The 24,743-nt window shown below is 42.8% G+C and overlaps 2 protein-coding genes across 6 annotated transcripts in view; both read left to right on the top strand.

Annotated features, from left to right (window-relative positions):
* Window positions 1-2,378: 2,378 nt before the first annotated feature.
* Window positions 2,379-5,088, top strand: LOC125300464 (phospholipid hydroperoxide glutathione peroxidase-like). Its single transcript, XM_048252431.1, has 7 exons — window positions 2,379-2,634; window positions 2,856-2,950; window positions 3,114-3,258; window positions 3,536-3,687; window positions 4,391-4,415; window positions 4,577-4,636; window positions 4,730-5,088. The coding sequence occupies exons 1-7, from the start codon at window positions 2,584-2,586 to the stop codon at window positions 4,766-4,768; spliced, it is 567 nt and encodes a 188-aa protein (XP_048108388.1). The 5' UTR covers window positions 2,379-2,583; the 3' UTR covers window positions 4,769-5,088.
* A 999-nt stretch (window positions 5,089-6,087) lies between these two features.
* The window catches only part of pip5k1ca (phosphatidylinositol-4-phosphate 5-kinase, type I, gamma a), a 32,227-nt gene continuing 13,571 nt past the window's right edge, over window positions 6,088-24,743 (top strand). For all 5 annotated transcript variants that reach the window (XM_048251443.1, XM_048251445.1, XM_048251447.1 and 2 more), the window contains exons 1-7: window positions 6,088-6,446; window positions 17,797-17,828; window positions 18,091-18,183; window positions 18,430-18,560; window positions 19,614-19,731; window positions 21,557-21,709; window positions 23,769-24,068. In XM_048251443.1, coding sequence (XP_048107400.1) covers window positions 6,320-6,446; window positions 17,797-17,828; window positions 18,091-18,183; window positions 18,430-18,560; window positions 19,614-19,731; window positions 21,557-21,709; window positions 23,769-24,068 — 954 coding nt within the window. In that variant the 5' untranslated portion in view covers window positions 6,088-6,319. The remainder of the gene's footprint in view (window positions 6,447-17,796; window positions 17,829-18,090; window positions 18,184-18,429; window positions 18,561-19,613; window positions 19,732-21,556; window positions 21,710-23,768; window positions 24,069-24,743) is intronic.

Here is a 24,743-nt window from a genome sequence, read left to right as displayed (position 1 = left end):
CTAACAAAAACTAAAAGAACTGACCACATTACTCCAATTCTTAAGTCCTTGCACTGGCTTCCAGTAAGTCACAGAATTGACTTTAAAGCACTATTGCTTGTTTATAAATCAGTAAATGGAGCAGGACCTAAATACTTGTCAGACATGCTTCAGCAGTACACACCTTCTCGTCCTCTCAGGTCCCAGGTGAAAAACCTGCTAGTAAAACCTACAGTTAGAACTAAACATGGTGAAGCAGCTTTTAGCTGCTATGCGCTCAGCTGTGGAACCAACTTTGGATGACATTAAAAGGCCCCAACTGTAGCCAGTTTTAAATCTAGACTTAAGACCAAACTGTTCTCAGGCGCTTTTCTGCTAACTGTGCCGAGTTACAAATTCTGAATCTGCCTCGATAATTATTCTACTTTGTCTTTTATTACTTTTTTTTTACTACTTTTGCCTTTGTTTTTGCTTACTAATTATTCTTTATTTTTAAATGATTTTACCTTGTGTTTTATGTTTTCTTTTTATTATGATCTTTACCTTTTAACTATTCTTTGACTATATTGCCCTTCTATGCTTTTATTTGTTATTATCGTTTGGTTTTGTTTATGTAAAGCACATTGAATGACCTCTGTGTATGAAATGTGCTATATAAATAAACTTGACTTGACTTGACTTGACACATATAGCTTTGTTGCTAGTTACACATATTTTTTGTTTGTTTGTTTTCAAACATAATCAGACTTAAGTCTAAAGTGCATTAGGAAGATGATAGATTTTCAACAGATCGCCTGTCATGACTGTTGTCATAAGGGACTATCAACCATTACCAAAAAAGTGCACAAAGCAGCAGAGCTATGGGCACACAGACTCCATGTCTGGTTGAATTCATTGATGGCCTTGGCACCACAGAACCTTGCCGACATGAAGACAAGCTAATGACTAAAACCGGATGGGCCGGCCAACACACACAAAAAAAGCTTATTTTGTGTCTTGCTGAATTTGACTGTAACTATGAATTGTAAATTAACTTGATATTGATATTTTGAAAAATATAATTTTATAATGTTCATTTACCACTTACCATTGTTACCACTGAGGCTCCATAATGCATACCAACACACAATGCGTGTATTAATCCAACAGTGAATGGGCTACTTAGCCTAACTAATCTACCATTTCTGTAATTATGTGGGCGGGTAACTCTCTCTACGAGGCAGTCATACATCCTAATCAAACAAGGTGTTAAAAGTGTTCTTTTGTGCCTTTGGAAGGTTGGATTTGGAGTAAGAAAAATGGTAAAGACTCTTGATCAGTAGATGAATTGTTAAGCCTAAATTGTTTGCATATGGACCCTTTCAACAAGGTAAACAAAAACAATGCTTGAACGTTCTATTTGGGCCCCAATCTACTTCCTCTGCATTAAGATTACATATGGAATGTTAAAAAGGAAGTCTTGTGGGGCCAACTATGATGCTGATAATGGAACTCTCTTGAAAGGGTCCATAGGCATGTTGTTTTGCTCTGTTTAAAAAACTTACCAATGTCTGATTTGATTATTAGCCTTGCACTAAGAACTATGTAATCAAGTAATTCTTAGTTTAATGGCATTATAATTTTCCACATGAAAATTAACTTCAAATATCAAATATTATCTGCCAATCTAACTTGTCATTAACTTCTGTTCAAGTGGCCCCATATTACAATCAGGAAACATGCCTTTTTTGTTTTCTTTGTATTGTACACTTTATTTATAATTAGTTCATAATGACTCTTTCATTTATTTTATTTTATTTATATATATAATGTAGTACTTGTTTTAATTTTTTAAATGATCCTTCACAACTTTCTTTAGCAGTGCTATCTAACAACAAATTACTTGATATAATTTTACAGTTCAAAAGTTCACTGCTTGCAACAGGTTGTGCTATGTTAAGCTCTTTTGTGTTTGTTCTTTATTGAGAGATTATGAATACTTATGAATCCAGTTTCAGTCCACATGCAGAAACAAAACAGAATCTGAACATTTATTTTAGAGAGGGTTTGACGTTTCATATGTGCCAGGGGTTTAGGAAAGATATAGGTCTGTTTCAACCATATTTTCTACCAACAATGATGTGATGCATCATGGTGGTTGAATACTTGAACCTTAAGATCATGCAGGCTTTTTAATCAGAGTCATACAAAATTTGAATCCCACTGCACGTCAACATTTCTGTAATGTTTAACAACTGTAAAGAACAGATCCTCCATGACTCATTCCACACTTACTGCAGCCAGATAATCTGTTCCGTTGTGTAAGACTGCTATGCCCTATGTACCTAGTTGTTGTTCTTACTCAACTAGTGATAACAGAAAACTGTATAAAGGCCGGAATGCTAATCCTCTTAGCTCTGGTTGTCAGCATAAAGCAACCTATGAGATCACAGGCTAACTCCTTATTAATGATTAATTGGAGACCTATAAATGAAGTGTCAGTCAAGATATTTGCCATAAGGGTCCTTAACAGTGCAGGTTTTGGAGCAGTGTGTTTTGTAAACTCAGAAACAGGACTATAACCCAGTTCGCTGCCTGCCTGCTCAGGGTTACTGAGAGGCAGCCATGCGTCTCCTAGGGTCCTCTGTTATTTTCTCTCTCCTGCTGCAGACTATGGTAAGTGTGACTCAGGTTTTCAAAATGGACGTCATGTTTCAAAGACCTAATCTAGTGGAAACATAAGCAAGTTTTTTAATTATTTTTTGTACTGTTCTAGTATGGGAATATTTATGTTGTGAAGTCCAGTTCTTGAAATTTGCTAGTGCATTCCTGAGGAAAACACTATGGAGCTGTGGAGTTTTGTGTGAGTTGCATGGTCTTCTCAAATTTTGTTTCAGTGTGCACCAGTGGAGGACTGGCAGTCGGCCAAGTCAATCTATGAGTTCTCAGCCACAGATATAGATGGCAACGAGGTGTCCCTTGAGAAATACAGGTGAGATGTGGGTTTTCTGACATGCTTCATAGTGGATAAAACCATGCCAGTGATGCATGTAATGAAATCCAAAGGGGAAATACATTTAAGACATAACTGTTGACTTTAAAATGTGGTGTCTAACTGTACAGCTGTTCTAAACATTTTGTTGTTTTGTGGTCAGGGGCTACGTTGTCATCATCACCAACGTTGCCTCTAAATGAGGTAAGACCCCCGTAAACTACTCTCAGTTTGCAGAGATGCACGCCAAGTATGCTGAGAAAGGTTTACGCATCCTGGGCTTCCCCTCCAACCAGTTTGGAGGACAGGTATGATGCTCTTTTGCACCCGATTATGCATAAAATTACAATTTACAGTATAACTGTATTCAAACAGTATAAGAGTAAAATACAGCAACAATTCTTCAGATGCGTGATATGTGTACATCAGAGCAATATTACTTTTACTGTGAATAGTCCAAACTTGCACAAACTGTATAGAGTGGAGTTGTTGTGTGTATACATGTATATATATATATATATATACAGCGTGTCATTGTGAAGCATAGGCTAAAAGTAAATGTTTTGTTTTTATCTTTTAATATAGGAGCCGGGCAGTAATGCTCAGATCAAGGAGTTTGCAAAATCACACAATGCCCAGTTTGACATGTTCAGTAAGATCAATGTCAATGGGGAAAATGCCCACCCTCTGTGGAAGTGGCTGAAGGAGCAGCCCAATGGCAAGGGGTTCCTGGGAAAGTGAGTCCATTTTTAAAATAAGCAAGAATAAAAAGTAGCAAAAGTCCATTACCAAGTAGGTCTGACCTTTTAATATTGCAGTATGAAGTTGTCTCTTCGTTTCACAAAGCAATGGTATTTGTATTTGTGTATTTGTCTTAAATGTAAGCATTTGGTCAGCATTCCCTTAGAAAACTAAAAGTAATTTTGCCTATAGACTATTCCTAAGAGGTTTGTCTAAGACAGTGTTTCTTAAAGTGTGGTCCGGGGACCACTGGTGGTCCGCAAGCTATCCCAAGTGGTCCGTGAGCAGACGTGGTAAAATATAATATAGAAGAGTTGTTTGCCATATGAACCAACTTGTATGTAAGTCCAAACAGTTCTGCAATGCTGCCTATGTAAGCTATGCCAGTTTAAATCATATGAATCCTCTGACACAATAAGCAAGGTGCAAAGACAATAAGCAAGGTTGTTCAGTGAGTAAGCCTATTGTGTAATAAACTGTTGAAGTAGGTGTACTCTTTTTTTTTAGCTAGGTGGTCCGTGAGGTTTTTTTTTATTGATTAAGTGGTCCTTGGTCTGAAGAAGTTTGAGAAACACTGGTCTAAGAGATTCAAGAGATTCCGGTGTATTTCATTATCTGATACAAGCACAGCTTAAACACAACATAGATAGTGAATAATAATTTGGTAGAAATGACAACTTGTGTTTTTCTCACCTCTAGTGGTATCAAGTGGAATTTCACCAAGGTAAGAACATTTATTAGGCTATGAGTATGTGCACGGTGTGAACAACACACAAGTGTTAGTTTGGTCTTTGACCATTTGATTATTTTTCAATTTCTCAATGTTAATGTCAGATGTTTTTTGACAGTAAAATTAAAATATACTTAATTAAATGTTTCTTCTAGTTCCTTATTGACCGAGAGGGGCATGTTGTGAAGAGATATTCACCACTGCAGGATCCAAGTGTAAGTCCAATGCAACAAGGCTATGTATTTCTTTATTTCCTTATATCTTAATTACCTTTGAGTCTGAGTCATGACTTTACTCTTCATTTGCAGGTGGTGGAGAAGGATCTGAAGGATATGAATTACCTGTAATTCTTTTAGATATGCTGTCCCACTGACCCCCCTCTGCCACTCACTCTCCAGTGATGAGTTGGGGAATTGAGGCTCTGCCCCAGATGAGTGACGGTCTGTCTCTAAACCCATTCCATGGACAGGTCAGACCTGATGCATTTGGCGTGCAACATTTCTGGGAGGACCCTCTATTCCCTGATGACCCACTAGAAAGACCCAAATCCCTCAACACACCACACCATCACAGGAGGTCTAGGACTGAATTTCATTAATAGAAATGTATTCTCTGAGTGCAAACTAAATGATTTATGATAGTGACAATAAAGATATTTACAAGCTCAGTTGGAGTGTCTGGTATATTAAACACACACACACAAAAATACATTTAATTGTATTAATTGTAGGCTGTTTGTAATAGTATATGTTGCCTTAGGTTATGTGTGAAAACACAAAATATTAGTAATTTAAAACTGCATAGTTCAGGGTAAATTAAGGGTAAATTATCTTTAGGCCTAATATTAGGCCTTCTCTGGGTGGCCTGGCCTACATTCCAAATGAAATTCAGCTGATCATGATAAACAACCAGTGGTCAGTGGCTTATGGGTGTAGCCTAGGCCAGTGGTTTTCAAAGTGGGGGCCGCGAGGGGATGCCAGGGGGGCCTCAGCAAGTTGGAAGGAAAAATAAAAGCAAAACATAAATACATTTGAAAAATATACCTATTACTATGAGGGTTGTTATACAATGCCATTATAATAATGTGAGGCATATCTGAACATTATATTTCCCATGATAATGACTGGGAATAATAGTAATAGTAGAGTGATAGCTCTCATATAGCAGAAAGCCCCAAATACAATTTTTACACACTGTATGCTCCATCGTGAAGTGCTTGTGGCTAAAATAATTATTAGGATTAGCTTAATGTATTTTTACATTTGCCGTAGTATTGTCGATGGGTTTGATAACACATCAAGGGGGTCCTTGGCCAGAACCTAGTGGTATTTGGGGGGGCCTTGTCGTGGAAAAGTTTGGGAACCCCTGGCCTAGGCTACTGTCACTGAATAGGCTAGTTTGAATTTGAGTTGAAATATGGGGTTTATTGTTTAGATCTTATAGCTCAGAACTGTGTAGCCTAGGCCTAGCAAGCTGTCGAGCTAATATGCATAAGTGAAGGATACTAATAGCCTACTACAAGTTAGTAAATACTTTCTAAGCTTCCAGTGTTGCATCCCCAATTTCCCGAGGTTAGGCTACTTTCTTCTGCCAAACAGGCCAAGCACATTTTGGATGATGTGTGACGTGACACCAATGGGGAGCAGTCGCAGCTAGGAATCCGTCACATCCCTCCCGTTCCAGTACAGCAGCTGATCGCAAATGCCGTGGAAGGCAAGATCTGCACTAATAGTACCCCTGGAACACAGATGAGAAGACGACGACAGACGGAACACATATCTTTGCTGTCGTTTCATGTGTTTTCGCTCACGTACATTTTTTGCGTTTTTCGGAAAGAATCACAAGTGGTGGGTTTAAATCCGGGGGAGTCGTCCTGTTTTTTAAACCAGGAATTCTGAATGGAAGCAGAGGGAGCGGCTAGCCTGTCTGAGGTCGGAGATGGCAGTCCGTTATCTGGGGCCGCAGCATCCGATGAGACTGAAACAGTCATTGGTGTCGGTTATGGGATGGAGGCAGGCGACATAGGTAATGCTATTTTGAATACATAGTTTAATATTCTATGCATCACATGCAGACTATTATAAAACGGCTAAACGTAGAAAATGTAACGTTGCTAATATTCGCTAGCCTGTATTACTGTCAGACAAGCTAGCTAGCCAGCTAGTCAACATATCGCTAGCTGTCAAGTGTCAACCTTCTATGAAAGGCTAATGTGAGGTGAGGTCTATTCAGGCAATTGAACCTAACGATACTCTGCCAAAATAAGAAGGGGATGCCTTCTCCAGAACAAGTATCTTGATCTATTTCTTCCGTTTTTGATACATCTTAACCTGATAAGGCAACAAAATGCGTGACAAATTAATTTAGACGAGAGACTCACGTGAACCAGGAGAGCTAACCTGGTTAAAGCTTCCTTTGTAATCTATGATGATAGCCAGCTTGCTATCATGCTAGCCTTATTTACTCAGTTCATCTGTCACCTTGCTACTTTATAATGCGGAACCAAATTACGCCATTTGCGTGATCTTCTGGAAAGCTTTTTTGGTCAAATTCAGCTAGGAATCTTGTATCCGTTGGGTGAAGCTCCTCAGCTCCTATGTTTAGGTGTCTTTGTAAGCTAACCGAAAATATTGCTTTCCTGACATGGGTTCTGACATAATTGGCTATTTGTCCAGCATTGCAGCCACACTTCTGGAGAAAATATTAATTCAGTACCATTGCTGTCAAGTTTGCTGGATTCATGGAGCTTCCTCCTAAATGTAAATTATTTATTATTATTTGAATAAGCCGAAAACTTAAATAAGCATATCTGCATCGTTATTTGCTTTGCATTGTTGTTGTAAGTTGCCTGCTTGCAACTGAGAGCCAAAGAGACGTTTAAAGCCACTAGAATTCAATTTGTCAGTGACTCAACACTCAAGTTTGGTTTGTTAGTCCAGTTAGTAAATATAAGATCTGTAAAGAGATATTTGCTTAAACTCTTCAATTAAATAATTTCAGGTGAAATGAAATCCTGTAAAACTGGCTCTTGTCCAGTTGGGACCTTATCTAACACCAAAGCCTCCGTTTTTAAAGCTTTTCTAGTGTTCTAGTTACCCTCATCCAAGCCCTACGCTGTAGCTATTTCATCCTGTTCAATATGCCCATTCCATGCATCGCTGGCAAAATATATTGGCTGATTAAATGTCAAAATGAAGTGGTTTCATAATTTGATCTGAACTATGGGTGTGTTGTTTTTGGATGGAACTAATGGTTTCTGTTCACACATGCATTTCAGAACAAGGCTAGCATTGGATACTCATCCTTTGCTTACCACTATTGAATCAGCGTCCAAGTCTTCTCACCTATTGCTCTGGTTTCTACATGTATGTCTTTTACAGGCCAGTTCTTTTCAAATGCTGACGTTGATACATTGTCGAAGGCTATAGTCAGTGATTCAAAGCCTTCATACTCTGCTCAATGCAATGGGCAGATGCCATTTCAAAGCTTTCAAGGTCTTCACCTCCATTCGGGTAGTCTTATTTGGTCAGTTTGAACTTTTTTGAGTCTTTTATACACTGTGGACTTTTTTTTTTTGAAAAGCCTGAATCAATTGTGTTATTCTGGGCTGTACATCCTCATTGCATGTTTTGCTGTTCTTTGAAGGATTCAGAAGGATTAATTTGACTGTGCTGTTCTCGTCAGCACAGTGCTGTTAGATAGATAAATGTCAAGATGATTTTAAGAGACAGAGAATCTCGGAGGAGCATGGAGAAGTTTGTAAGTTAAGGGCAGGTAGCCACCAGACACTTTTTTTTTTCCTGTAAGGGAACTGTGGTGATCTGTAGAGCTCGACTAAAGACAGGTATGGTGAGGTCTTGATACTGTAGCTGAAATGCAATAGATAACTCCTTTCCCTCTTGTAGCCCTATAGTTTTACATTGCAGCTCATTGTTCAATGTTCCTTGTTAAGCAAGTCCACCTACAGAGTTTGGCTGCAAGCTTGTCTGATCATGTGCTGGCCATCACAATCCTGTTTTGGTGTCTTTATTAGGCTTTGCATCAATTCGATTTTGGAGGCAAAAACTAGCCTTTATTTTTAATGCTTTGTGCTGTGCTTGACAGCTCATGCTGTTTCTCTCTTCCAATTTGAGATTGGGTTTCCTAGTGAAGAAAAACAAGCCGGAATTGCATAATAGTGTCTCTCTAATCCCCTTCCCCCCTCAGCCTAGAGGTCTGCTTTTTTTTAGCTCCGCACCCGAAGACCACGGTGCTAGATGCCGCTCATCCACTCCCAACACCTCTGCTCAGGCGGGGACCGTCCTGTGAGGGAAGTGCATTTTGATGTGGACTATCACTCATGGTTGTGGCCGTCTCCGCCTGCTTTCTCCAATCGTCCAGCCTGGGCGAAGTGAGCTTGGGCATCTCTTTCTATGCTCATTACTTTGGGTCATTCAGTATACTTGATTCATCATTGAGATGGTCACCTTGACTTGTCCTCAGCAGAGGTGTATGTGAGGTGTACGTGAATGTACATGCTTCCTGGTGCCATTGCAGTTCTACACTTGTGAATCCTCGCTACAAGCTGAGGGGGGTGAAGCAGAACAATTGGAATTTGTGAGTCCACTGTGTTCCCAACACCTACCTATGACCACTGGAGGTGAAGGAAGTCTTTGTTGACGATTTTCACTTAATGAATACACATGCAACTACCTCTACCCTAATCAGCGGAACAGTAATCGAGGGTGGGTGGGGGTTTGCGGGGTGGGTTGGCCAATTAAACAGCGGTGGGAATTTCACAGACACGTGAAGGGAGGAGAAATGGTGCGATGAAGCGAGCCTGGGACTCCTCTGTGCATGCATTACAGTGGTTCTGTGGTTCCGGTCAGAGGCTCTGCTGGCCTGCCATGACTCAGTGGATAGGGTGGGATAGGAGGGGGTGGGGTCATATTGCTCCATCAACTTCTATAGTCTGTGAGAGGCCAGCTATGACGAAGCATACAGACAAACCTTTTAGAAAACTTAGTGAAATCCTTTTTCAGTTGGACAAACTCAACCACAGAGTGCTGCTTTCAGTTTTTGTTGCTGTACTGTCAGGCAGCGATCTTAGTGTGTCATGTTTGGGTTTTGTTTAACCAGATGAAATAAATTACAGGCACCTGCCATGACAGGGTGACCGCATGTTCTGGCCTTAATCCCTGCATAGGGGGAGGATTAATCATTAGAAGTGGTTGAGCACACTGTTGCCCACTGCCCCTGATTTTTTGTTTTGTCATTTTGAGGCAGTTCATCATCAACATTGACAATGAAAAATGCCTTGTGCCTCTCCACTGTTAGGCAGATTTAGCACATCACTTTGTGCTCGCAGACATTCATGTGTGACAGTTCGTCACAGTCCTTGACAAAACAATGCAATATGAAAATGTTTTTCAGAAAAGCGATATTCAGATAAGAGCCAAAGAACATTCCAAGATGTGCCATGCCAGTTCTGCTAGTTGCTTGGGAGCTAGCAGCAGGCTGACAGCTTTTAGGCAAAGGGTATGGTAAATACTGACAGTGCAAAGCCTCTCACCTTCCAGCTGTCAGATATAACAAGCTTATGTCCTGCTTGGTTTGAAACTCCCTACACTCTCAGGAATTTGGACCTCTTTAGGTCATTCTGTCTCAAATCAGACAAAATCCAGGAAAATGGTTGCTGCAGTCTCAAATTTTGCTCAAAGTTTGTCTACCAAATATTTAGGTCCCAAAAGTAAAACCTACATATAACATATATTTGTTAAATTCCAAAGGTTTGTTTTACATTTTTTCACCCTTGATTTTGTATAATTTTTACACTCTAAATCTTGGAGGCCAAGTTTGGGCATTAATATCTTGAAAAGCATTATTCCTAGCCTGCCCAAACATTGTAGGGTAGAAGACAGACATGTTCTTGGTATGATTGAACTGTTAAAAGTTTGTACTTCATGCCCATTAGTTTCATATAAGGCCCTAAATATGGAAAAAGGTCTTGTAAACTCATTCTTTTTGTATCCACATGGCAACAATCATTCTTGTCTGCCAATACAATGCTTTATTAATTAATGTTGAGCCAATATTTGAAGTCTCTGCAACAAATACACATGAAGATATTAAGGATAAAACAAGGTGTGATTGCATTTTGGTAATGTTTAAAGGACTAAAACGGTATGTGGGGTAGCTAGTAGGAACACGAAAATCAACATGGAAATAGCTCCGTTTATACAGTAGTAATTTTGTGTATAAAGTGTCAATGATGTACCATGTTTCATTCATACATAAATACACTTACTTGGTTACATTATTTACCTATATGTTTTCATTCTTGATCCTGAGGCAAAACAATGATTTTGACTCAATTTATATATATACTTTGTACACTAAATACCCATACACTGAGCTCCTTTCACATAGATTTTCAAATGCCTAACTAGCTACCCCACATACCATTTTGATCCTATGAAAATGACCAAAAAACACAACCTCCCCTTGTTTAATCCTTAAAATCTACAAGCCCATTATATGTGGAGCTCAACTATTGTAAAAAAAAATATGTAAAGGAAAACATTATTGATACCAAATACATACAAAAGCAAGTTTATACTATCCTTCATATCTATCTTTTTGCACTCCAAATCTAGGGCTTTGTAGAAAATCAATGAGTGCTGTACCAACTTTTAATGGTTCAATTATACTGAGAATTGTTTATCTTCCAACCTACAAAGTTTGGGCTGCCTATGGATAATACTTTTCATTATATGAATGCCCAAACATTGCTTTTCAGACTGTAACATTTAATTAATTTAAAGGGTTGAAAATAATATGAAGACATAGGATTTTAACAGAAATATTTTACAGGCCTTGGTTTTGGGACCCATTCTTGAAATAGACAAGGTTTGAACAAAATCTGAGACGGTCCAGCAACAACCGTATCTGATTTGACACGGAATAACCCCTTTCCTCTGCCTCCCATGTCTAGATCACAGTGAGTCCAGGCTACAGTTAACCTGACTCTCGCCAGATGAATTTTGTTCCGCCTAACTCCACTCATCCATCTGGGATAAATCCATTGGAGTGGTGCTTCAGAAGGCTGGGCCTTATTAAAAAATCCTTGCATAAGATTGGATAAGCCACTTGTCCGTCATGTATTGACGTGCTACTTCAACCACTCACTTCGAAGCCAACCCGTGACGCTGAGAACAGTCTCACAGTCGCTTCTACGTTACATCACATCTATGAAACTCCCGCCCTGCATCCTGATTGGCTCTACCATAAAATCTGGTGCAGAAATCACTCTCAACGGAAGAGGTCCCAGGTGGATGTGAGTGAAGCTAGGCGGAGCTAAGCAGAACGAAATTCATCTGGCGAGAGTCAGGTTAGGCTACAGTAGCCTCGTTTACATGGACAGTTTTTTTTGTCATTCCGATTAAACTATTCGGATTTAAATATTCATGCCGTCTGTTTACATGGAGTACACGCTGTTCCGATCAGGTGCTCACAAGCGTTTTAGAATCTTTGATCAGAATAGCCATTGTTGCGAAGATACAGCAGGCAATCCGATTGACCGTACATGGTTGTTCAACCGGAATAGGAACAGAATACCACCTCTTTCATTACGATTTCATTACGATTAAAATATGAATCGGATCAGGCATTTTTATTCCGATTGGGTGTTTATATGAGAATTTTGTATTCTAATTGAGTTGTTATTGTGTTTCTAATCGAGTTAAGAGTCCATGTAAACATGGCTACTGTCAGATCTAGGAAGGAAGAGTGTTGCCATTTCGTCCCCTTAGAATTTTAAGAATTATCTGCATTCTGAGTAGGTCTGAGATATTGAGATTCAATGAAAAACAAAAACTCTTAAATATAATGTCTAAAAATGCATACAACTTCAAGAAACACCTCCCCTCACCTTATAAAGTTGTCACAGAATAAGATTTTCAATAACTCAATTTTGACAAATATGTCAGATAGAACCTTATAATTATAAGGGGATGATTTGTCACCGTTGTCAGAGTATTTGTTAAAAAAAGTTGATCTTCTGTTGGATTATTTACCACACTTGAAAATACTTGGAAGTTAGCACACAACATGGCTAGGCATATCTTCGATTTGATCTCAGAAGCCATCACTTAAGGATGACAGAATGGAACAGGCTGATGTTAACATAGAAGGTATACTTAGGCTGAGGAATTTATGTGGCTAATATATGCTGATGACGTCTTATAACAGGCCACAGCATCTTCTACCTGAATCTGGATTTGCGTTAAAGTTTGAAGCATTTGAAGTCCGAGATTTAAAGGAGGAGACAACCGCATTTTAGGTTCAAGGTAGCTTTGTAGTCATGCACCAAACAAAGCCAAAGTCTATGGGCGTTGGAATAAGTTTTAATGCTCTAACGGGAGTTTGGGGATTGGACTCTGGCAGCTAAATGCCATTTTCACAGTTTCACATAGAAAGATCAGGTTCTCTTGGTGTTTCATAAAAGCATTTCAGAAACACTGAGCTAGCTACAGTAGCTACAAGGCTCTAACCAACCTGTGAGCCTGGATGAAGCAATTACTGGCACTCTCACATCCTGAGCAACAGGAGATAAATTACTCAACCAAACTCCAGCCGCCTGCATCTCATTGCATTTATTAATTTTTTTAGAACAGTTACATTCATATTGTTCAAGTCTTGTCATGGTGAATTAGCAAGCTCATTACGACCTGAAACCAACAATCAGAAAAGAGGACTAATCGGTGCATGTGCGCGCTCTCTCTCTAATTCTCATACAAAATGTGTCTCAATCCCTGTCTAAAGTTATAGACAGAGGTCGAATTTAAATGAATAATTTTGTCTTTGACAGCACATTGATGTGTTTGCTAAAAGGATCACAACTTTGACTCACCAGCGCAATGATGGCATTACTGCATACTTTGGATTATGTTTAGGAAGCTTTCTATTCATTGCAGTAACACTTTATTTTTTAAATACAAACTGTCATATCAAAATCATATCAGATCGAGATATTGTACTCTTTTACAGAGACATTCTGCTTCTTCTTGTCCATTTTGAGGGCATGTGTGGCCCACTAATGCATGACAGAGAAAGTTGTCTATGTTCACAAATAAAACAAAGGCGTTTCAGAAGAGGATTAGGTTACCGCTGCAATGATCAACTTCTCTAATTTTGACATACCGTGGACGGTATTTTCGATTATGGATATTTTGACAGCTAAAAGTGGGGATGTGAAAGCATCCCTGCATTGCCAGTTCAGGCACAACTGGCAGGATAAAAGCAGCTTTCCATTCTATGCCAGCTTAAAGTTCTCTAATTTAATGATGTAAATTCAAGATCCCCAAGATATCAACGCCTTCTCTGGGGAGACTTGGTTAATTATTGTCTAGCAGAACTTTACCATGAGGTTTGTTGGTTTGAAGATTTGTATGCTACTTTTAACAGCTAAATGCCATTATAAAATACCAGGGCCTAGATATGAGTACAAAAGGTTTCACACATTTCCCAAGACTATAATTGTTGGAGATGAAACGCCTTTCTGTCTGTGGGACGCTGGAATGTGCCTTGTTTGTGTGTGTGTAATTGTCAGGAATGTGTAAACCTCTTAAACAGCTTCACTATAGCAAGTCCACGGGACTGTAATTATATGTGGGCAGCCTCTCTGGCGTGCGGTGGAGGAATGGAGACGAGATGTGAAAGGGCCAGGCCGTGGCGTCAAACCTGACGAGGAGTCAGTCACTAGAGCCAACGTGTGTGTGTGTGTGTGTGTGTGTGTGTGTGTGTGTGTGTGTGTGTGTGTGTGTGTGTGTGAACCTTGGCTGGTCATGGAAAAACACTCGCAAAGAGAAGACAGTTTCTGTGATTGACCTCTTCATCTCACATGCCCACAAAAACGCCTCCCGTAGGCACCCCGTCAGAGCCTCACACCAAGCCTGAAGCAGCACTGGAAGCCCTCCCCCCTGTCTTGAGTACAGGACTCCCTCAGTGTCCTGCTGGTGTACAGTACAGTAGCTACTCTACAGTACACTCCCCATCCTATCTACAGGACTCACTCATCATCATCATAATCCACACAGAGCACTCATTTTTACAAAGCTCCTCCTCTAATGCAAGCAGTACCTAATCTGCAGGGCTTGCTTCCTCCCTGCCCAATCTGCCATTCTCACTCAGTACTTGATGTACAGCACTACTCACTTCTCTGTCTCATCTGCATAACTCAATAACAGTAGTTACTCATTACCTAAGCTGAATGACTGCATAGTTTCTCACTCACAATTCTCACAAACAACCTGCTCTTTTTAGTATTGGACCTACAGGACTGAGGATGTGGAAAGAACCCTCACTTGCCAAGAGCAACATCTTGCTGAGGAAAATATTGTGATCCACAGTAATTTATGAATATTAATATTTTGAAGAGATTTTCTTTCTCTCTTGGTATGAAATTTGCTAAGCAGGAACTTGCACTCTGAGCACTTGCACTCTCTCTTCTGATGTGGAATACAGTGTTGTTGTTTTGGATTGGTAAATCTGTAACCATTGGTGAGCAGAGAAACAGGCAGCATCTATTTTACTCCTAGTGCAATGCCTCTCTGTGCTGATGGCAAAACTAATTCACTTCTTGGATCATGTTGTTATGGAGATTCAGTGCTAATGGTTTTCACACTCATTCTCATAATCTTATAGTTTAAAAAGATTGACAATTTGAATGGCCGCAGCATATCTGACATTGTTAAGATAGCTGTGCCACTATCAAGATGGAATGTTGTGTCCTGTTTATCTCTCTTTTTTTTTTAAATAAACAACTGTGGGATGTCCACTTCTTTGAGGTCGCAATCTAATCTGACCCCACGGCAGTTGTTGTTGTTTGTGTTGTCCTTTTGTTTTGTTTAGAGCGCAGCTATTATCTCCGTTCTCATGCAGCAAATGCTCTGTATGATGCTAGGCGAGCCAGCCAGGCGGGCAGGCAAGCAAGCAGGAGGGCTGGGCGTGCGGCATGTGTCTGTTGATTCCACTCGCACGTGCAAACTCATAAAGAGCCAGTTGACCTCGATCAGGGTGCCATGGCAACGGGCGAGTGGAGCGGAGTGGCAGAATGAATGGGAGCGCGTGCAGCCGGCGCATCTGGGATGATTATGGGTTGGTTTCGTGGCGGCGACAACGGGGGCCTAGGACAGAATTCCTGCGGTGCCTCTCGGAGCAGACTGGCGCTCCTGAGGAAATTAATTGTGATCACACAGATGGATCAGCCTCCTGCTGATTCATCAGCCAATATGTCCCCTTTCATCTCACGTAGAACATCTAAGGCAGCGGAGGTATTTCTCCCTCATTTGATCTATTTCCCATAGCTTTGAGTACAAAACCGCCCTTCTGTCTGTGAAACAGTTTGCTTCCTTATTGGGGAGATGAATCTGTCACAGGAGTTGGGCCAGACTGAAATGGCAGTTGGCTTTATTAGTTGGATACTCGGACAGCCTTTTCTTTCATGAAGCTTTCACAAGGGAAAGGCTATAGCGTGTGCCGAGCCAGAAGCCTATTAGTAGCTGTTCCTGCTTTGTTGTATCGTAATTGATGGCCAGGCCTTTATTTATTTATTTCCGGTGAATGACCGTGGAGGAGCTTAAAGGAGACGGATGACGGACGCCCTTCTGTACAGCTGTCCCTGATGGCAAACACCCTCCCTTTATTAATTCATGCTGTCCAGGAATCGTGAGGAGGGAGCGTGCCAGCCCTTTACTGATGGAACAGAAAGCAGGCATTGACTACTAGTGCTGTGTAAAATCACAGCCAGCCCAGTGGTCCTAAACACCCCTCTCTTCCCCTTCCTGGCTGGAGAGGCATTGAATGGAGTGCTTGAGCCGTGAACTGGTAGAGTGAAGGGGCTGGGTCGCCATCCACTCGACTCCTGTCGGAGTTTGGACCAACACAGCAAGGAAGGGAAAGGTGGTGTTTCTGTGAGCGTCCTTGTGCATTTTTTTTATGTTTTGTGGTACTTGTGGTCCCCTGGCGATCGGACTCTGAGGGATTTCATTTTGACTGCCTCCTATTTGTGACTGAGAGAGAGAGAGAGAGAGAGAGAGGTGGTGAGAGAATGAGTGAGATAAAGGGAAGAGGAAGGGACAGCAGAGGGGGGGAAGAGAGCAACAGGAGAGGGGAAAGGAGTAAATGACCCCCACCACCACACACACACACACACACACACACACACAAACAGTCAGTCACACAGACCCTTAGACAGAGGACCTTTTATTACACTATCTCACAGGGGCAATGTAATCCTCCGTGAGCTCTCCACCCCAGCAGGGCAGCTTTATCCCCTTGGTATAGAGTAGACTGTCCTCAACTGGCCCATCCTCTTCATGCTAGCTCTCCTGCTACCAGTGGTCTTCCACAGCCCACTGCCCTCACAGTCCCCGTCTCTGTGGACCATGGGTCAGTGTTTTGAAACCCAGTTGTTAAGGATGTTTCAGCTGTGTGTGTGTGTGTGTGTGTGTGTGTGTGTGTGTGTGTGTGGCATTGGCTTGTTTCAGATAAAGTGTTACTTTGAAAAGGTATAATTGGCCAGGCGGTTGTAGCGAGCCGGTGGCACGTTGCCAAACCAATATGCTGCTCTCTCACAGCCATCAGCTGGCTGCCAGTACGCTTGGCGCTCGTGATTTGCTTTTTAGGCAGCTCAAAAGAGATGGGAGTTTCCTGTGTGTGTCCAAACCCATCAGCACTCTCTTTTGCCTGTGTGTCCATTCATTCAGGTCTTCGTCAATGCTGGGGTTAAAGAAGAATTGTATGTCGGCAGGGGTGGCATAACTTGTAAGGACGTTGCTTATAGCTGGCCACCCAGTGCTGTCTCGTATGGAGACGGCGTTTCTGGCGCCTCTCCTCCCGCTGCTAATAATGATCGCTGTTGATGTGGCTCAATGCTTACGACTACACTGGAAGCCTTGATGAACTCACACCATCCCACCATCACTATTCAGCACCCCCACCCCCCTTGGCCTTTTATATAGGCACAGCTGAATTGACTGGGATTTGCTCGTTTCTCTCTCTCTCTCACACACACACACACACACACACACACACACATGGCTGTTCATAGAGTGAGCTTGTAATTACGCGTCTGTTTTTAGCTTCACTGTGAGGGCCATTTGTTTGATGACGTCCTCTCTGTACATTAGCGGAAGACGGGCTCTGTTGGGGAATAAAGAGTAAAGAGGCGGATAGATATGAGTGCTGTTGTCAATGCAACGTACGTCTTTGAGTTCTGAGCATTTCAAAGTTCAAAACGTTTCAATTTTCTTGTGTTGGTTTTTGTTTTGATTGTGAGAATTCGCCTTTGCCAGGCAACCACATAATAATCACATTTTCTCTCTTCTCCCCTCAGATGCTGCTGCCAGAAAGGCCTTCATCACAGAGGTACGTTGACGCTAATGATGGGGGGTCTAGCTACAAGTGTTCATCATCCACTCGAAAGATTGCTTCATTGAGATCTAAAGCGTTAGCACTGACGCCTGTTGCCTCAGATGTTGGCGCGCACACAAGTACTATCCTTTTTGCATTGAAACCTTAGTCATAGATAAAACGGATCAGACTAGACAGGTTCAAAGCAGTAGGCCACTGATTTTTTGTGTGTGTGTTTGGGTGGTGTGTTTCATGTTGTGCTGTTTTCTCTCTCCAGATGCCCTCATCATCAGGTCTGCCAGGCTATGGCCAGGGGAAGAAGATTGGCCACAGGGGTGTGGACGCGTCCGGCGAGACCACATACAAGAAGGTATCCCATCAGCTCATATACACATCACCTTTACAAGCAGACATTACAAGCAGGTTATTCTTTAACCTCAGTTCTTCAGGTTCATTGCTTGTGGTGACACTGATTATGGTAATGAGAAGTCTTGAGGTGTTGACCACTTCAAGTTGTCATTAAGGTTAAGGAGAAGTGGTGACCGGATGTGTGTGTACGGTCATCTATTACATTCTGTGTTTGTAACTCTTGTGTCCCTCTCACTCCATCCCCCAGACCACCTCGTCAGCGCTGAAGGGGGCCATTCAGCTGGGCATCGGCTACACAGTGGGCAACCTGAGCTCCAAACCCGAGCGTGACGTGCTCATGCAGGACTTCTACGTGGTCGAGAGCATTTTCTTCCCCAGGTAACCCCACAGCCCCCATTGGCCAATAGCGCCACAGCACAACGAGAGGAGCCAGCAATGATTAGTTAGGGCTCCTGATTCAGATCGAGTCAAGTCGTCTGCCTCCGTGTACGTGTTATCTTACTAATGACGATAACATATCCCAAAGGGAAACTGCTGACTCAAGGCAGAGTGGGTGGAGTGAATACATACTGTACTGGTTTTCTCTCTCTCAACTGCAGCTCATATACACATCACCTTTACAAGCAGACATTACAAGCAGGTTATTCTTTAACCTCAGTTCTTCAGGTTCATTGCTTGTGGTGACACTGATTATGGTAATGAGAAGTCTTGAGGTGTTGACCACTTCAAGTTGTCATTAAGGTTAAGGAGAAGTGGTGACCGGATGTGTGTAATAGGTCATCTATTACATTCTGTGTTTGTAACTCTTGTGTCCCTCTCACTCCATCCCCCAGACCACCTCGTCCAGCTGAAGGGGCCATTCAGCTGGGCATCGGCTACACAGTGGGCAACCTGAGCTCCAAACCCGAGCGTGACGTGCTCATGCAGGACTTCTACGTGGTCGAGAGCATTTTCTTCCCCAGGTAACCCCACAGCCCCCATTGGCCAATAGCGCCACAGCACAACGAGAGGAGCCAGCAATGATTAGTTAGGGCTCCTGATTCAGATCGAGTCAAGTCGTCTGCCTCCGTGTACGTGTTATCTTACTAATGACGATAACATATCCCAAAGGGAAACTGCTGACTCAAGGCAGAGTGGGTGGAGTGAATACATACTGTACTGGTTTTCTCTCTCTCAACTGGAGTGTTGCCAGAGTTGTTTGTGAATGTTTGAACTTGTAATGGTTGAATGTATTCCTTATTGTCCTCTCTCTCTCTCTCTCTCTCTCTCTCTCTCTCTCTCTCTCTCTCTCTCTCTCTGTGTCTCTCTGTCTGTCTGTCTGTGTCTCTCTCTCTCTCTCTCTCTCTCTCTCTCTCTCTCTCTCTCTCTGTCTGTCTGTCTGTCTGTCTGTCTCTCTCTCTCTCTCTCTCTCTCTGCATCTTCCTACACCAGTGAAGGCAGCAATCTGACTCCAGCCCACCACTACCCAGACTTCCGCTTTAAGACGTACGCCCCGGTGGCGTTCCGCTACTTCAGAGAGCTCTTTGGAATCAGACCAGATGACTACTTGGTGAGTGGAGTGCCCCCCCTCTACACATTCATCCACCCACCGACCACGGATATCAGAAATAAACCTCAGCAGCATGAGTTTGTGTGAGTGTGTCTCATGCTTGGCGTCACTTATCAGAGCACTCTCCTTCACCCCCATACAAGCCACACACACACACACACACACACACACACACACACGCAAATTCACATACACACGCACATTCACATACACATACAGTATGCACCCACACACATACACATAAATACATACACACACACACACACACTCACACACAGTAGTCACGTGTGTGACAGTATTATCTGGTGCTCCCGGAGGCTTCCTCAGCACCTGCTCCCTCTGAGCTGAATGCCCCCCACACACCCCACCCTCTCCCCCCTCCAGACACCCCACCCTCTACCCCCTCCAGACGGCTGCTTGTCAGGCTCACAGTCGGCTGCCATGTAGAGGGACTGCAGGTGAGAGATCTCTTGTCACAGACAGACTCTCCACTGCGAGTCAGAGAAAAGCGTGTGTGTGTGTGTGTGTGTGTGAGATGTAGAGGGAGAGAGATTGAGTGAGATGGAGAGAAAGAGGGTGGGATGGTCTTGGTGCTATCAGCATCTCATAGCGTGGTTGAGCAGGAGGCTGAGTGAGTCACTCAGTATTGGAAGGGGTCATCTGTCTCTGAGACCAACAGAAGGGCGGCCTGATTAGTCTCTGTATGTTTGTGTGCGTGCATGCACACATGAGTGGGTGTGTGTGTGGAGGGGGGCTCAATACTGTGACATAACATTGCAGTTTGTTTGTGTGTGTGTGTGTGTGTGTGTGTGTGTGTGTGTGTGTGTGTGTGTGTGTGTGTGTGTGTGTGTGGGTGTGTGTGTGGTGTACAAAATCACCCCTTGTGGCCGTTGTCACATTGCATTTCATCATAGTCCTAGTGTTCCTGTTAGTTGATTATGCCCCCGCCCCTCTCCTACCTTCAGTGTGCATGTCAATGCTGGACATACTCTTGTAGCGCTACAGTAGGTGTTGCTAAAATTAGTTCTGAAGCATCATTATAGATACTGTAGTGTCATTATACATGCAGGGTCTGTGAACCAAGTTCCTGTTTGTTAACACAATGTATGCATAAGATGATCAGACCAAGTGTGAAACTGAATTTAGACTTAAGTTTATAACTTGGTTTATAATGTTAAATGTCTTTGCATACGCCCTCATAGGCTCTCATTAAGAGTGAAAGGTGGCTGAAAGGAGGTTGTTAATTTTTTTTTGTTTGTGTGCGAGTGGGTGGGTGGGTGAATGTGCGATGTTAGATGGTGTGAGAATGGCATGTGTAATGTAGGCTTCCTACAACCCCTTTGAGACACAGCCATGCTCATATTTTCAAGTAAATGCACAACCCCCTCCTCCACACACACACACACACACACACACACACACACACACACACATACACACATGATTGTCCACAAGCATACACATATCCATAAAGAGAGAAATTGTGTGTGTGTACGTGCGTGCATGCTCATCCAGTGGTGAACTTTCATAACAACCAAATCAGTCTGCTTATTTGTACAAATCAGCCCTCATGTTGAGACTGAGTGGAACCAGAATAATTTAAGACCTTAAAGTCCCATAAACAGTCTCTGGAAGAGCCCTCTTCTCCCTCACTGTGAGAGTTCGTCCTCAGGGGACCTGGTGAACTTCTGGCCGTGTGAGCCAGGCAGCATCTGCTCCCAGTGCCAGAGCCCCTACGCTCTAATCAGACTCCACTCCTGTCATTTCCTCACTGGACTCTGACCCCACCTGACCATGTGTGATGTGTGTTTATGTGTGCTGGCAGTACTCGCTGTGCAACGAGCCGCTGATCGAGCTGTCCAACCCCGGGGCCAGCGGATCCGTCTTCTACGTCACTAAGGACGACGAGTTCATCGTCAAGACTGTCCAGCACAAGGAGGCGGAGTTCCTGCAGAAGCTGCTGCCCGGCTACTACATGGTGAGTATTGTTGATGTCACTGTGTCCCAAGATGCCCTTCTGGCAGCTGGATGGTAATTACTCCGATGATGGATTGAGTGGTTGATTGGGTCGGACTCAGGCACTTTGTAAATAAGGGGCTTGTTCTCCACAGAAAACAGAGATGTGTTGACACCGACTTGGATACTGAGGTTTTATTTTGGACATGAATTCAGATGTATGATCATATGTTTTTGTTGTCGATTAAATGTATATTGAAAGAAAGATTGTAATCAGTTTCGTCAGGTGTGTAGACGTGTGTTTTGTACTGGATGTGTTTTACAGTGGTGGAGTCTGACGTGGAATGTCATGACCGGGTTATGAAGGTGTAATGTAAAGGGAGAAGGAGGAAGCAAAGGTTTTGCTTCCCTCTTGTGACACAAACAGTCTTGATAACAGAGAACTGTTTTATTTTAAATCCAGTGACAGAAGTCACCAGTGAAAACAGACTTCCCCTAAAATAAGGAACCCAGCAGTCCACTAAAACAACGACAACAACAGTGTCAGCAACGTCACTCTTTCATTAACCCTTAGCCATCGGCTGTGATCAGAGTTTATCAGATGGATTGGAAATGGAAACATTCACTGACTTGAGCTTTTGGATGCAATAGGTTTAATGTGGCAGTATAGTGTATGTTTTGAAAGCATTTTCTTTGTTTTGTTTTGAAAGTGCAGACTACACTTAAGCAGCCCTGTGTTCTGGGAAGTGGCTGAGCTACCAGACTGGAACTGTAGCAGGGCTTACTCCGGCTGTCACACTTCTCCGAAGTCCGATGCGTGCTCCGAAGCACGCATGGCCATATATGTCCACTTCTCCAGTCTTTGCCAACACAACTCTAATGAGTCCAATGTCTAGCCAAGCAAGTAATCCAAGCCTGAACGGACACACAGCCTAGAAGGACTCCGAAAACAGTGGTGTGGTCTAGAGGACTCATGGTGTTTCTAGTCCTCCTAGTTCTTTAAGTTGTGATGTGTGCCCATAAACAGTGCTTACGTTTCAAGGGAGACTCTTCCCCCCCCCCCCGCCTTCCTGCCCATTGCTTATATTGCCACTGGTCTGATCTCTGTCCCCAGACTCCTTTCTATCCCTCCTTTCTTTTCCCTCTCCTCTCCACTCCTCTCTTCCTCTCCTCCTCTCCTCCCCTCTCCTCCTCTCCTCTCCTCTCCCCCTCTGTCCTCTGGCCTTCTCTCCCCAGTGAGCAGAGGCTGCACTGCCCCTTCCTTCCCCTCCACAGACACTGGGCTCACCTGTAGGAGCGACCGTTTACCTGCGCAACCCTTTGTGTCTGAAGTGAGGGTCCTCCGTGCATGTGACGATCAGTTTACAGCCTTTTGTTGGCCCAGAAATGTATGTGTGTGTATGGGTGTGTGTGTGTGTGTGTGTGTGTGTGTGTGTGTGTTTGGCTCTGGCTCGGCCAAGCAGCTCACATTAAGTGGATAAAGACTTGACTGCTCTGTAATTGTGCTAATAGGATTGTAAGTTGCAAAGGGCAATAACTTTATAACATGCAATTGTTTGCTGCCTAACTCGGTTTGTGCAACAACTAACATGGAAGAGATATTTTATGAAAGCATGATCGCCAGGACAACCACTGTGGTTATTTGTTGTTGTTGTTCTCTTGCATCTTTGGTGTCAGGGTTTAACTGATTTTACACTATTCATGGACTTTTTTGCTTAAAGGAGAAATCTGGTAATTTTTCACGTAGATCTCCGTTTCTCGAGGTCACTGAGAGTGTAGCACCGTAGCTGCCTGGAAGCTCTAACGTGACAACCTAGCAACTCAAGATCTGTGAAAAATCGCCGGTTTTCTCCTTTAATTAATTTTGTTTCTAGCAATTGTGATGCACTTAAAAGTTATTTTTGTTGGTGTAGAGGTGTCAAGAGGAATCTAAATAACTTAGCATGAGGTTACTGGTTTGTGTTGTGATTTATGGTTTGTGTGCTATTCTGTTAACCGGTTTGAGGAACATGCATTTGCAGAGACACATACATGTGTACGAAGCAGTCATATTCACATTCTGTTCATCTCCACCTCTACAGAACCTAAACCAGAACCCTCGCACGCTGCTTCCCAAGTTCTACGGCCTTTACTGTGTGCAGTCGGGTGGCAAGAACATCCGTGTGTGTGTCATGAACAACATCCTGCCCCGTGTGGTGTGCATGCACCTCAAGTACGACCTGAAGGGCTCCACGTACAAGCGACGAGCCTCCAAGAAGGAACGGGAGAAGTCCAAGCCCACCTTCAAGGACCTGGACTTCATGCAGGACCTCCAGGACGGCCTGATGCTGGACACAGACACCTACAACGCCCTGGTGAAGACCCTACAGAGAGACTGCTTGGTGAGTTACTGCTTCCGCCTACAATTACAAGAATAATAATACATTCATTCACTCATTAGCTTCACATTTTGTTCAGTATCAAAGTCAATGGTTGTATTTCAACAATAATTATCCTAAGAATTAACTCCTTCCTAACTTGTTTACAACTACTTGTTTAATTTTTTGCTGCTCAATTGTGACTTGTTTGGGTGGGGCATTGGTAGTGAGCGCTCATTTTGTTGGACTTGACTGGACCAACTTACTCATAACCCAAGTTGTGCTCATGAGATTCAGTCTCCCAAAGCAAAGCTGTTACTTCATGAAAACTCACCAAACCTAGTAGGGATGAGCGGAAAGCCATAAACCGTTTCCCTTAGCAAATGTTTATGTGATGTTCTAGTCAGGTCTGCCCCAGCTATACTACATGACTTCTGAAAGTAGATCCAACTGCATCATCCCTGCATCTACATCTGGATGTACGTTACCTCTATCACTATCTAGACCACTCCCCATTGGCTTCTCGTAGGCCTAGTAGAAAATCCACCAAAGCTAATTTGTTGACGGCTGAGTGTTTTCAGACTTTAATCCCAGTAAACACACTGAGCCGGGGAGATGTAATCTGGCAGAGTGGGCTAGAAGGACGTCATTTTACTGAGAAACTCTTCCATGTGTTGTTTTCGCAAATCACAGCAGACG

This window comes from Alosa alosa, chromosome 9 (assembly GCF_017589495.1).
Source record: "Alosa alosa isolate M-15738 ecotype Scorff River chromosome 9, AALO_Geno_1.1, whole genome shotgun sequence".
NCBI lineage: Eukaryota > Metazoa > Chordata > Actinopteri > Clupeiformes > Clupeidae > Alosa > Alosa alosa.
The sequence above is the reverse complement of the archived record's forward strand: the minus strand, read 5'-3'. Positions and strand labels throughout refer to the sequence as shown.